This window comes from Malaya genurostris, chromosome 2, assembly GCF_030247185.1.
Source record: "Malaya genurostris strain Urasoe2022 chromosome 2, Malgen_1.1, whole genome shotgun sequence".
Classification (NCBI taxonomy): Eukaryota; Metazoa; Arthropoda; class Insecta; order Diptera; family Culicidae; genus Malaya; species Malaya genurostris.
In genome coordinates, this window is record NC_080571.1 from 40,667,729 (window position 1) to 40,682,235 (window position 14,507).

A 14,507-nucleotide genomic window follows, 5' to 3' on the forward strand; every position below is an offset into this window, starting at 1 on the left:
ATAAACATATTCTACCATACAATTAGATAACACGTAACAAGTACAGCTTTTTTTTGTAAATTTATATATTCAGTAGAGATAAGCTTCGCATAATCCTTTGTGAATATTTTAATGGTTCCAAAAAGAACCGATTTGCGGAATTTATCCAATGTTTATAGTTGTTGAGTTTTCTGTGCCATCATTTATTTATCTACCTAAGAATTGAAGTTCTGGGCCAGGATTGAATTCTGGATCTGGATTCAAGAACTAAATTCGAAATCTGGAACCGGCACAGAATTCAGTTGCAAAATTCAAGTGCGGAATTCAGATTAGGATATAAATTAAATCTAAATTAAGGCATTAATTTAGTTCATTTTCAGAATCCGTTTTCAGTTCTAACATTGAGTTCTAAGTTTAAATTCCGAATCCTAATGAAGAAACCGAATTCAGTTCCAAAATTCAGAAATTCCAGAATCCATGTTTCGAATTTAGATCTAGCATGCAGGTTCTGAAAAAGAATTCTGAAACTGAATTTTTGAATTTAATTCTGGTTCGAAAGTCAATTCTAAATTTCACGTTCGGAGCTTAGATCTAACTTTTAGTTACTACCAGAATTCATATCATGAATTTTGTTCATGAATTCTGAAGTTGAAATCCTAAATTAGATTTCTGGATTCGAGTCCCAAACATAAATTAAGGAACTAATTTCAGTTCCAGAGTTATAGATTTTAATTCTGAACCTGCAATCTGGATCTAAATTCAGGAACTGAAGCAAACGTAATGAGTTTTTCTCACTGTTTCCAAAGACTTGAGAAAACCTATTTACCTAGTTATTTATGGTTATCTGACAGTGTTGAAAACTTTGTCATAAATTGCTGACCATATTTTTAATAGCATGGAGAAAGAATTATGTTGATGCGTTTAGTACAACTCAAGATATTCATAATTAAGTTCTACCCACTCTTCAACAGAGTGAATTTGGAAAAGGCGAGAAATAGTACAGCAAGACGTATCCACATAAAAAAAAATCGTGCTAGAATAATTCTTATTCCAGATCTTTGGTAAAAAAATATTCTTTTCGTACTTTCAGTCAAAAAATACCCCAATGAAATATTTCTGCACGAAGTAAGTTAATCTCGAAGATCTTCTCACGTTCTCTGTGTTGCAATTACTATATCACTTGATATTATGGTATTTTTAGTGCGAAATAAACCCAAAAACTTTCCATCCATCAAACTTTTAAATGCGTCGCATTTTTAGTTGAGTTCCACTACTCGCTAAAAAAATAACTGTTCGACTGTCAAATTTTAACTAAAAGTTAAAATGATTTCCAAGACGGCCTCAAAATAGATTAGAACAACATTTTTCTGGGCTTTTAATTAAAATTTTATCTCTAGTCTCTAGTAAAATTTGGTTTCATACTTTCAGTCATAAAAAATATTTAGGGTTACCACCTCGGATGCATCCTTCGCCCGGCAGCGACTTTATTTGAGAAAAACCCTTCTTAATCCACCTAGTGGTGTGATTTCGGCAATTTCATATACTTTCAAGTTCAAAAATCAAATCCCCAACCATTTGATTTTTGAACTTGATCAATGGCCCGATAGTAACTTTCAAAGGAGCCCAAGATTGTAAAAATCGGTTCAGCCATCTCTGAGAAAATTGAGCGCCTAAAAATACAACGCTTTTTGTCGGTTACGTCACTTATACAATCATATCTCCGGAACCAAAAGTCACAGCCATTTGATCTTTGAACTTGATCAATGGCCCAAAAGAAGCTTTTAAACTATCTTAAGTTTGTTAAAATCGGTTCAGACATCTCTGAGAAAATTGAGCGTGTAAAAATACAACGCGTTTTGTCGTTTACGTCACTTATACAATCATATCTCCGGAACCAAAAGTCACAGCCCTTTGATCTTTGAACTTGATCAATGGTCCAACAGTAGCTTTCAAACGAGCATAAGTTTGTTAAAATCGGTTCAGCCATCTCTGAGAAAATTGAGCGCGTATAAATATCTTCTAAAAGTGCACACAGACACCTTTCCTTTCTATAGAGAAAGGCAAAAAGATTCATGATGCTAGAGAGATGGGAAATATTGAATAAAATCTGTTATCGATAATATCGATATATCGCAATTCAATATCGATATTATCGATAAATATCGATATTTGTCATTTATTAAAATTTATTAAAACAAGAAAGTATATTTGATAGCAAAAATTAATTTTAGGTTCACAGCCGAACAAATTACATTTTCAAAAATTTAAATATCCCTGGACTCAAACAAGCCGTGTTTTCCGCTGTGGAATTGACTCTTTCAGCGTCAACTGATGTTGCTAGAATTATTAAATGACACTGTGCAATAAATTTCTGTGTAATTTTCCAATAAAAGAAAATATCTGTTTTCTCTGGTGCTTGCCCAATACCATAAATCAAATAAACATAGATTTCTTACAGTACGGTGACACTAACAGCACCTCTAGTGACAAACGGGTGTACTTTTTTCCATTAGCTACTGTGGTTGTGTTAAATGCGCAGGTAACTTTTTGCATGCATTTTAGGAGCATTTACGCACCCATTCTCCACCAGACGGTGCTTTTGGTGTCACGGGTTGCTCAACTACATTACTATTACACTGGGAAATCTATGTTTATTTGATTTATGCCAATACTTAGCATACACGCTGCTAACAAAATACTTAACATTAAGTACTGTTCGCCCTTTAGAAAAGTTGCGTGCAGGAAATCAATTTTAGCAGACCCTGTCAGCTTGGAGCGAAATTAATCTTCAGTCAGCTTGGAGCGAAATTAATCTTCATCGCACGGCATCACATTCAACATATCATGTCAATTGTATGACGCCTAAGGGTGTCATGCTCGCTAAAAAGGATGTTGCCAATGATTTGTTCGTGAAATGTGAGAGTTGGATATCTAGTTAATATGATGTCTTTGATTTTAGGTAAGATTTGATTAACGTATTTTTGAACATAGCCTAAATATCTAATATCAGATAAAAACTACACGAGCGAAGTAATAATATGAAATTATAATTTTACTAACTTCATGGTTGCAATATCGAATATCGATATTTTTTGTCAATGCTCTGAATTATCGATATCGTCAATATCGTGATAATATCGATATTATCGATAAATATCGATAAGTTTCCCATCTCTACGGTAGAGACGTACCTGATCCGTGGGATATGCGCATTTTTTGTATAAGTGATCTGATTAACAGCAATGTTTCAGTCAAAGCAAAGCGTTACATTCCTTTTGTGGAATTTGGCCTTTCTATTTCAACAGACTTCGCAGCCGATTCTTAACGTACTATTGACACAAGGGATCCTTCCAGGTCGCGACTCGAACATATGCCAACTGGCTTGTAAGACCACCCAAGTAACATTCTTAATATTATTAAATACTTGTAGCTGTCTTCAATGCTATATAATAAATCTTGCAATAAAACTTTAAACTCCACGAAAACCTACTGAAAACCTCTATAAGAGCATGTTCCTGCAAAGTGGACCATTCTTCATAAGGTTTATAAATCAAAATTAAGAATCAGCATAAACCTGCTTTAAAACTCCAAATTCAAAAAAATTTTGAAACCAGCTTTACGATCAACATTAAATTTCTTTGGATGGAATGAATTCCGCTATGAATAAACTGTCGTTTTGATTATATTTTTCTTGACTATGTGTGTCATGTCTACTTTGAATGCAATCAGTAAGAATATATTATATTTTAATTACGGGTTTGAGACCTTTTCCGAATGTAAAAACTTTATGCGCTTTTATTTTTATCGTGAATGTAAGGATAAAAATAAGAATTATAACTAATCGCCTTGAAATAAATGCGGTTTTTGCGAAAGTCTCCATGATTCATGAAAATTATTTTTTGTGATTCATCGTCATTTTTGTATAAAACTATTCTGTGGCGATAAAACTTGTGCATACGATCTGAAAATGAATCATGAAAGTCCAACATATTTCCTCGTTTTTGCATTTCTAAGTTTATTTGATGTCAATAAATGCTACGATATAGAACATCATAATGGCGGCCATGAAATTCCTTTTAATGCAAATTGCACTTAACCTAAGAAGCAATAAATCAAATAGCCTACAACTAATGTGTCATAAATGTACTTTAGAACCCTCAAATTTACTCTGAGTGAAATTGTCATAGAATGAACACGCACACACACAAAACTAGATTTATGAAAGAATTTAACTGGCAATAATGTTTTAAAGAAAATGTTTGAAAGCAATATTAAGAGTGTTTGCATGGTTTTATTCTAGTGCAAATTGTTTTATTTTTATTTTATTTTTAGTGCAGGTAAAGGGTTTTATAGAAGCTTTGAAAACTATGATATTACTGGTTAAAAGAGACACTTATTATAAATGGCATAAAACAGGTAGTGATTGAAAAATCAATTACAAAACTCCTATAAATTATAATCAAAACCATATGGCATTCGAATTGTTACTTGGGTGCAGCGTCCTATGCTTTGAACCGCCAACCCTGGTTTAATGTTTTAGTCAATTAGTGGATTTATGGCTTTCGAAGTCAATTAGTGAGCTTTTGGCTCTCGAATGGTCCAACTTTTTATTGAAATGGGGGCAAAATTAAATTTGGTTTGAATCATGAATTCGCCTTTTATCACATTTATTTGCACTATAAATTTAAATTATGTTGGTTTTCGTTGTTGTTGTTACTGCAATATTTGAATATTTTGTAATATTTTTGACTTAACTGAAATAGCAAAAAAAAGGAGTTTATTTAACGCCACTCGGTAGAACTTTCATCTCAAACTCTTTCATTTTTATGCACGGCAAAAATATGGAAGCTCATGAACTAAAGCTAACAGAAATTCTTGCATGATTCATGTCCTAAAATTTACCAGTTGTTAGAGTTGTAGGCAAAATTCAGTAGTTCCATTCAGTAAATTCCAAATCCAGTGCAACAACCGATTCCGAATGAATCTCGCCTCCAACCGGTTGATTCGGAAACCTATCAAAGTTGAGTGAGAAGATGCGGACCGAATTGTCAGTTCGTATTCTTTTTATTCTTTCACGATGTGGCACGTTTTCGTATTGATTTTCAGTTTATTTTTAAATAAACAATTTATGTGTTACAGAATATTTAAAATAAAATCTTTAGTTTTCGGATATACAAAACTAGTGAATAACAAGTTTTTCTTAGAATTCCAGCATAAACTGTTGAAATTTGCTAGAAATTAACAAAAAAGGCCTATCTCTGTCAGCATCATCCATTCCTCTAGCTCGGGTTGATCGAGCACCCAGAAACGAACAGTCGATTAAGAATTCATTGCTCATTCCGTCATTTCGATAATGTGGGAAGCTTTGTTTTTTTGGAATAATCGTCTCTTTTTTGTGTTACAGCTTATAGATAAAGAAATTGGAGGTTTCTTACACAAACGATTTCATGAAATGTTTACAGAGAAAGTAGTAAAATGAACTGAACAAACGAATTATATTAGCCCTTATTAATCGAATCAATTATTAATGAATTACCCTATTTATCTGCTTTTGAATATTTTTAGCAATAAACTTTGCATATAGGGTAAGGGCTCCCTATTTCATCTCATTTGTAAGGACGTCGCCTTCAAACCCCGATTTAGCCACTAAAATCACTGTAACTATTTCATATTACTGCTTCATTCGCCTTGCTCCACGTTGAGAATTCATTCACATTTCTTGAAAATTCAAATAATATTTATAAAACAGCTAAAAACGCTAATGATGTTTTCACTACTCTGCTCCTAACTTCATCTCAAAGGATTTTTATCCATCCTATCGTTGATCTTTTATTCATCCTATAAATTAGCAATGGCGACAGCAATCAAAACAAAATATTCCACTATTACACTCTCACCCGCATACGCATGGCTGCCAGATGGCTGACTAAACGCTGCCAGATATACAACTCAAACGATACAACCGTACCCACCAGGATTTTTCCACATTATTATTATTGGTAAAAAATTTCGGCGTCTAATTAATGGGGCAATGACTTACGGAGATCTGAAGAACTATCTTTTAACATCATTTTATTAGGTAAAACAGATAGATATAGACTTTCTATGCAAAGTAATACATATTTTCTATTAAAATATCTGGCATCTCTGTGCACAGCCGATGAAACACACACACACTTCACAGCGTTATGTTGGCGTATAGCGGAATGAAACCAGTGCTACTAGATTTGCCACAATGGTTATTTCATTAGTATTTAACACGTTCTTTCTGGTAATATTCGAAGCTGAAACAGTTTTATTGAAATATTAATATCAATAATATAATTAAACTAATGTCACGGATACCAAAAACATACTTTTTGATGATAATTTGAAGAAGAAAAACAATTTTTGTTTTGTAACATTATGAGATAACTTGGCAACTTTGCGAAACCAAATGAGATGAAAACAAAGCGCAATCAAGTGAACGAAGTGAAAAACTTTCATCTCATATTTTTGAAGACTTTTATTGCTTGTCGGGTATTTTTTAAAGTTTTTAATCGTTAACTAAACAAGTGGCAAGTGAAAATAACTAATTATGAAGTCATCCAGCATTCGATGGTAGTGTAGTTGCAAGAAATAGTGATCATGTTTTGAGACGAATCGATTAGTAGATATTCAGAAACATGACGAACTGTAAATCTTGAGATGAAAATGTGTCCTAAATTGAAAAGTGAGTTTATTTCAAATGAAAAAAAACGATAACCGATGAACTTAAAACCATTTTTTTCAATAGGAAAGTGTGACAATAGCTTTTATAATCATTTTAAAACGTTTCACAGTTTGGTTCAGGTAGGTTGTAAAATATTATTCATGTTCAAAGTAATGAGGTGAAGGGATGAGATGGAAATAGGAGCTCAGATGAAATAGGGAGCCGTTGCCCTATTATTATGCCAGTATAAAATATTTTCACCAGCTAACACTTTTCAAGACTTAATAGAAGAACGGCCTAAACTAAATTGATCATTTGGTGAACCAAAACATTGCAATCCATCCAATCCATCTGTATCGGACTTAGGCGTTTCATTGTTTTTATTTGGTTTAGCCACAGATAATAGATATACAGGCTTGAACAAAATTTTTTAAAATCCTGTGTAAATTTAAAATTTGCTATACGTTGGAAACACTACTGTCACCTACTCGACTATTCGCCGTGATCTTTCAAAACGTTCCGGAACGATAACAAAATCATTTTGCCTGTTAGAGAAATATTCCAACTACAATTTTAGCACTTATCACACGATTTCCCTAAGTGTTAAAGACAGCTTTATTTCTATGTCGCATGAATTAAACGAGAATTCGATCGGAATAAAAGAAAAATAAACTTGTCATTTTAACCAACAGCATAGCAAAAATCTAGCGTGAAGTGAACGTTGCTCTCAAAATTGTGGCTCATGTGGAAGCGGTACCCAAATCGTGGTGACACCTCGTGTCGATCGTGGTGACGTCTGCAAGTATTCGCCATGTTGATTGAGCAAATTTTACACACAGTTCATATGTGAGCCTGTTTATCTGTTATCTGTGGTTTAGCCGTGTTGACAATGTTTTTTTTTGCTGAAAAACCCAATATTCGTGTTTGTCAACACATTTTGTTTGTTCACATTTGAACTTGTGTTTCACTATTCTTTACGTTTCGTTTTTGATTCGTTAGTGTAGAGCAGTTGAAATTGAACTGCTTGGTGCAAACTTTAACAGTTCAATTTAAACCGCTAAGCAGACATAAAGTTAACGCTATTTGCGAAACACTTTTTCCCAATTATATGCATTTATATTGGGATAAACGTGTAAGCAAAAGAAAAAAAACCCTCAAACGACACTTATTCAGCTCATTTTGTTATACCTCAGGTTCTGTCAATAATTGAAATGTGCAATAATTGGTCTATATCAGGGCCACCTTTATCAGCTGAACACAAATTAGAATAAGTTTACCTTTTGCGTATTTTTTTATTTTTTCACACATCAAGTTAAATTTGCTCATTACAAGAGAAACAACCTCGGATATAAGAGTGTGTCATTAAAATATTTCACTAAAAGTTCAAATGTTCCACAGTAATAGCTCACAGTCTGATTGGACGATGAGGCAACGCATCCGAAACGTCACTGCCTATAAAGCGCTGTGAACGTGCTCTTTTTTGTTTTGATTTTGGCGCTTCAGAATCTCAGGTAATCAGCTTCAGAATAGCCAAGTTCTATAGAAATAGATTTCGTTTTAATATTTCTCACATCACCGTAGTTGTTTGCAATTGTTGCATTTACACAATAATTCGTCCTCCGAACTAAACTCATACTGCCATTGAATGAACGCGGCTCGTAACAAACCGGTAAGAGACGCTTCGCAGGATTGAAAATATTTACCTCATGTAAATAAATTTTTTTTCATCGTAGAGCTCCAGTGGCTCCGAAAGTGAGCACTCGATCGACGAAATTTGGGACGATTCACTAATCATTCGTAAGTACGACGAATCTTTGGCCGTTGTGAAGGAAGAGGTTGCTAAGCGATTGGCAATGAAAACAAACAAAAAAATGGCCAAAATTCAAAATGGTCAACCGGAACCTGGTCCGAGCGAGGGAGCGAAATCTGAACAAGTCGAACAACCTGCTGGAGAGGAAAGTTCGGCAACCGAAAAGGGTTCCAGTGAAATGGGCAACAAACCAGTATTCAAGGTTGGCGATTACTGCCGAGCCACGTACGATGATGGGGTTGACTATGAAGCCAAAATTATGGAAATGTCGAAGGATGGCGAAACTTTGCTACGTTACGTTGGCTACAATAATGATCAAACCGTAGCGGTGGAGAATTTAGTGCCTTCATGGGGACGCAAGGCACGTCGTAAACAACGCGAGGATGCAGCTGAGCTAGCCGTTGAAGAAGATCACCAACGGATGGAGATTAGTGATGACGAGGACAAACTTACCAAAAAGGCTAGCAAGATTCGCATAAATTACAGTCCAAGCTTTCGAATGCCAGCGGCTGGAGCAGCTTCGGCAAAAGCTGCAGCCTATGGCGCTGAACTCGGAATGGGTGCCTCGTTTATGGTTCCACCGCCACCACCGATGCCACCGATGCTAGAGGATGACGACGACGAGCTGGAATCGGAGAATCTCTCCGCTATGCTCATGTCCTGGTACATGAGTGGCTACTATACCGGGTTGTACCACGGTCAGAAAATGTCACAGAAAAGGGCTAGACCCTCCTAGAGTAGAGTTGCTGATGATTTGTTTTAAGGTATTCTTTTTGACTTATATTGTTTACTCATAGAGGATAAGTTTCCTTTGGCTCGCGTCTGAAATAGTTTGAATTTGAAATGAGCTTTTTTTTTTGTTTAGAACCAGCTTCCGTTCCGAAAGGTAAATAAAGATAATTGACTTCGAAAAAGATTTATTGTTTGTTTAAACACTGGATTTTAGGAATGATTTCCATATTTGCGATTCCAATCCCGATGCTTCTGAATCGATCCGTGCGAGGCTGGTTTAATTTGTCCTAGAGCTGCTTTTAATTGGCTAAATTTTACTACGTCAGTTACGGACGATACGGATGGTGTTAAAGATCCTAAGATAGGAAGGGAAATTATTGGAAACCGATGATTATTATTGAAACGATGCTTACCGGGACCGTCTCGAATTTTATCTCTGATAAGCATCATCGAAGCTTCTTTGCAAGCGATTCTAATCTCATCTCCAGTAAAATTTTCGCTCATTCCCACAAGCTCATTCAGTTGTTCTGGATCCCACCGGTTCGTCACCGGTAACAAGTCGTTGATGATTGCCTGTCTCCCATCAGCACCGGGTACGTCAACAAGAATCTTTTTCTCGAATCTTCTCAGAAATGCAGGATCTATTTCCCACGGCATATTGGTGCTTGCCAATAGGAATACTCTTTCCTCATCCGTTCCACTGTCTAGTCCGTCAACCAGCGTCAAAAATTCATTCTTGAACCTCTTGGATGCCTCATGTTCTCCGACGGAGTCTCTCCTGGATGCTAGACCGTCAAATTCGTCGATGAAAATGATTGAGGGAGCATAGAACCGGGCCACGTCGTACAACACACGGATCAGTTTCTCGGATTCACCTCGCCATTTCGAAATTAGTGTGGCCGAGGTTACATTGAAAAAAGTGATTGAGTCACGTGTTTCCGAGCAGAGAGTTTTTGCCAGCAAGGTTTTGCCAGTTCCTGGTGGACCGTGTAGTAAAACACATCGCCACGGCTTGGCAAGTCCAACGAAAAGTTGTGGATATTGCAATGGAGTGATGACACTTTCCTTCAATAATTTGATAGCCGTGTCCAAACCCTTCACTTGGTTCCAACGGTGGTGGAGGTCCTTTTTGATAAGATCTCTGAGGAATGAAACATGAAATTTCAATGCTGGATTTAGTAAAAAAAGTCTGTTACCTGCAAACAATATCAGCAAAATCTTTCCATTCACTTGTAAAATTCTCATGTAACCTAATAAATGGTTTCACGTTTTGTTCTTTCACCGCAATGGTATGACTATTTTCGACCGGTTTTTCAGGTTTAATGACAGGTTCAGCACAATTATTTGATGTCGCGAGATGCGGACTAGTTGACAGTTGCGAAACAACAATCCGGGATCCTAAATCTTTGATTTCATTTTCAGCTTCCGGTTCGGGACGGCACGGAGTCAGAGGCATTGGTTTCATCGCTGGCTGTTGACGTTTTTTGTAACCCGACTGTTTCCGCTGGGGCTGTGCGAGTGGAGCCTGTAATGCGTAGAGTTCGTTTTTCTTCACTACATGTGGCTGTTTGCCGAACTTGAGCTGATAGTAGCTACAGTATTCCTGGTAGATTGTATCCAGATCAATATTGTCGCAAACCAGAAATTCCTCGGTTAGGTGCGTTTCATCCAACAATGTCCGACGAGTTTGCTCAAGGCCCACGATCGATAAATAATTCGCCATCAGGTAAAGAATATTCCGACGCCGTTCGTAGAGAGATCGCTTATCTTGCTGAAAACGGTTCAAAGTTGTAGTTTACAGTAATTTGAATATTACACAAGGAAAACCTCAAAAGACATTAGTTACGATGAAAAATGCAGCGTCTGAGTGCAGGTTTGATCGTATCGTTTATGTTGATGTTGACAATCCGGAACTCATGTTTCCACGTGTACGCATAGAAACCGAACCTGACAACGGTTTGTTTTATTTGAAAACTAATCAATGCACAAGAGAAAATATAAACCAAGGTAAACTACAGACAAAAAATCATTAACAATTATCAATGAATTAATTAAATTTCGAGCTTTTTTGTGGTATAAAGAATCGTTGTCAAACGCTCGGTTTCTATTTATTTCTCCGACTGCTGTTCGAATATTCATAATTCAAAAAATGCTACTGTTGAATAAAGACAAGTCCAAGCAACCAGAAGTTCCGCAATTACGGAAAAACATCCACTTTCTTGCTACTTAAAAGTACACGCAAAGCTTTTAACAACTTGAAAGTACAGAACAATTTTTGCGTGAAATTTCTCGCAGCTTAGGACACATCTTTTTGTCATATTGAAATAATTATAAATTATCAGCTATCGTTACTTAATCTAAACATATCATTAACAACAGCTATGCTTCTAGCTACACCCAGAGAAATTGAGCATGTTTAAAATAACAAAACCCTTAGTAGATTTTTAAATTTGATTTCTATTCATTTCAAGTTAGAATATGATTGTTACAAGCCAATTTCTCCCTTCAACAAAAACAATGATCTCTGTTTGATTTGAATAAAAATTTTGGTCTAACCAAACCAAAAATATATTGGTTCCGGCTAAGTTTATTGTTGAAATAAACTGACTATTTTACATGTCAACCAAAGTTGAGTTAATGTTATCGGCAATGTCCTCGTTGACTCAATCCTGCTATACCTTTATATCAAGAAAAAACTAGGTTCAATTCATCTATGATATTATTTGTGTAATGATAGAACTAAGTTTACTGTTTAAATGAACCATGTTAGTTTTATTTCATATAAACCAGAACAATTTTGTCTCGCGCGTATAAAAAAAAATGCTACAAAAATAAAAAATAAACCTGTTTACTCCACCTAGTGGTGTAATGATGCTTTTCTCATATCAATCATACTGTCATATATAATACTGTGGTATTCTTGAAAATAATTTTCTTAGATTCTTAAAAGAATAACCGAAATCGGTTTGTTTGACCGTCTACTGATAAAAACTATCAATTGGAAAAGATTTGAGGTCGATTTAGAAATTTTTTTAAAGGTTTTTCCCCATTTTCAGTGATGGTATACACTTTTTAACCCACTTTACCCTATGTTTCCGGATCCGGAAGTCGGATCCGCATGAGATACAGGAATTACGCATGGGACCACAAGACCTTTCATTTGAATCTAAGTTTGTGAAAATCGGTCGCGCCGTCTATGAGAAAAGTTAGAACACATATTTTCTTTTTTTTGCACATTTTACCCCATAACTCCCGAACCGGAAGTCGGATCCAAATAATATTCAGGAATTTTCTATGGGACCTCAAGACCTTTCATTTGAATCTAAGTTTGTGAAAATCGGTTCAGCCATCTCTGAGAAAAGTTAGTACACTTATTTTCACAATTATTTGCACATTTTACCCCATAATTCCGGAACCGGAAGTCGGATCCAAATAATATTCAGGGATTTTGTATGGGACCACAAGACCTTTCATTTGAATCTAAGTTTGTGAAAATCGGTTCAGCCATCTCCGAGAAAAGTTAGTGCAAAAAAACGTTACATACACACACACACATACACACAGACATTTTGCGTACTCGACGAACTGAGTCGAATGGTATATGACACTCGGCCCTCCGGGCCTCGGTTCAAAAGTCGGTTTTCACAGTCATTGCACAATTGTTTGTCAAGAAATTGACAGGAACTCACGACTGAAATATTTGTTGTTTTTATCAAAATGTCGTTTGACGCAAACTAACACACTGAGTAAGATTGATTATCATGTTTTGTAGTTTCAAGCAGCAATGTTTTCTATATCAAACCAGATTTTCGTTTGTCACTATTTCAACACCCAAATTTCGTTATATTCACATTTTTTCTCTGAGTGTACTAGTTGAAAACAAGTTTATTTAACTCCAATAGTAGCAACCCGTGCCTAGTTCTGATACCACTTAGCCAAACTATGTTGCAACAAGGGCACAAACATGTTTTTGCCTTTCTCATATAGAAAGGTTATGCAATCACTGTGAAAACTGACTTTTGAACCGAGGCCCGGAGGGCCGAGTGTCATTTACCATTCGACTCAGTTCGTCGAGTACGCAAAATCTCTCTGTGTGTGTGTGTGTGTGTGTGTGTGTGTGTGTGTGTGTGTGTGTGTGTGTGTGTGTGTGTGTGTGTGTGTGTGTTTGTTTGTGTGTGTGTGTGTTTGTGTGTGTGTGTTTGTGTGTGTGTGTGTGTGTGTGTGTGTGTGTGTGTGTGTGTTTGTGTGTGTGTGTGTGTGTGTGTGTGTGTGCGTATGTGTGTATGTAACGTTTGTTGCCCTAACTTTATGGGGTAAAATGCGCAAAAAAATGAAAATATGTGTTCTAACTTTTCTCATAGATGGCGCGACCGATTTTCACAAACTTAGGTTCAAATGAAAGGTCCTTTGGTCCCATACGTAATTCCTGAATTTCATCAGGATCCGACTTCCGGATCCGGAAATATAGGGTAAAGTGTATTAAAAATTTTATACCATCACTGAAAAGAGCGAAAACCCGTAAAAAGTTTTCTAAATGGACCTCAAATCTTTTCCAATTGATAGTTTTTATCAGTAGACGGTCAAACAAATCTATTTCGATTATTCTTTTAAGAATCGAAGAAAAATAATTTTGAAGAATACCACAGTATTATATATGATATTTTGATTGATATGAGAAAGGCATCGTTACACCACTAGGTGGATTAAAACAGGTTTTTATGCTATACTGCAGAGGTGGAAATAAGCCCATTTTGCGCACGAAAATGTGAATCAAGATTTCCGATTGTGAATTCAAAAACCGAACACCGTGAGTTAAAAAATTGGGTGACAAAACTAAAATTGTGACTATGTCTTAAACTGTGGGAAATGAAATTGAAGACCTTTCGAAATTATAAGTAAAACCAAAATTTATCTTATCAAAAGTTATTCCTTTCAAAATTTATTATAATATCTACAATAAATCGACGTGAACATTTCATAAGGGCACATAAACTAATGAGAGATTCTTTTTGTTTACTTTCTCTTCTGTTAATAACGCCTAAATCTTCACGTTCACTTACCAAATTTGCATATAGAATGAAAGAAAATATCTCCAGCTTTGTAATAGTATCATACATGTAACGAACAATTGTGTAATAACGCATATATAATCGAAAGAGAAAGTAAAGAAAGAGAATCTGTCAATTGTTTTAAGGCCCTTTTGAAATGTTCACGTCGAAATATGTGATATAAAAAGAAAATACTGACTGTTTTTATTTACTGGTAGTTCAAACACAATAGGTATGGGGTTGGCAC

The 14,507-nt window shown here is 35.6% G+C and overlaps 2 protein-coding genes across 2 annotated transcripts; one reads left to right on the forward strand and one right to left on the reverse strand.

The window, feature by feature from the left end:
• The first annotated feature begins 8,144 nt into the window (after window positions 1-8,144).
• On the forward strand, window positions 8,145-9,396 carry LOC131431713 (survival motor neuron protein). Its single transcript, XM_058597577.1, has 3 exons — window positions 8,145-8,181; window positions 8,252-8,339; window positions 8,404-9,396. Exons 2-3 carry the CDS (start codon window positions 8,316-8,318, stop codon window positions 9,214-9,216), a joined length of 837 nt encoding a protein of 278 aa, XP_058453560.1. The 5' UTR covers window positions 8,145-8,181; window positions 8,252-8,315; the 3' UTR covers window positions 9,217-9,396.
• On the reverse strand, window positions 9,391-11,219 carry LOC131431712 (katanin p60 ATPase-containing subunit A-like 2). Its single transcript, XM_058597576.1, has 4 exons — window positions 11,040-11,219; window positions 10,409-10,983; window positions 9,626-10,353; window positions 9,391-9,568 (listed from the first exon to the last, which is right to left on the reverse strand). The coding sequence occupies exons 1-4, from the start codon at window positions 11,049-11,051 to the stop codon at window positions 9,423-9,425; spliced, it is 1,461 nt and encodes a 486-aa protein (XP_058453559.1). The 5' UTR covers window positions 11,052-11,219; the 3' UTR covers window positions 9,391-9,422.
• Between the last annotated feature and the right edge of the window lie 3,288 nt (window positions 11,220-14,507).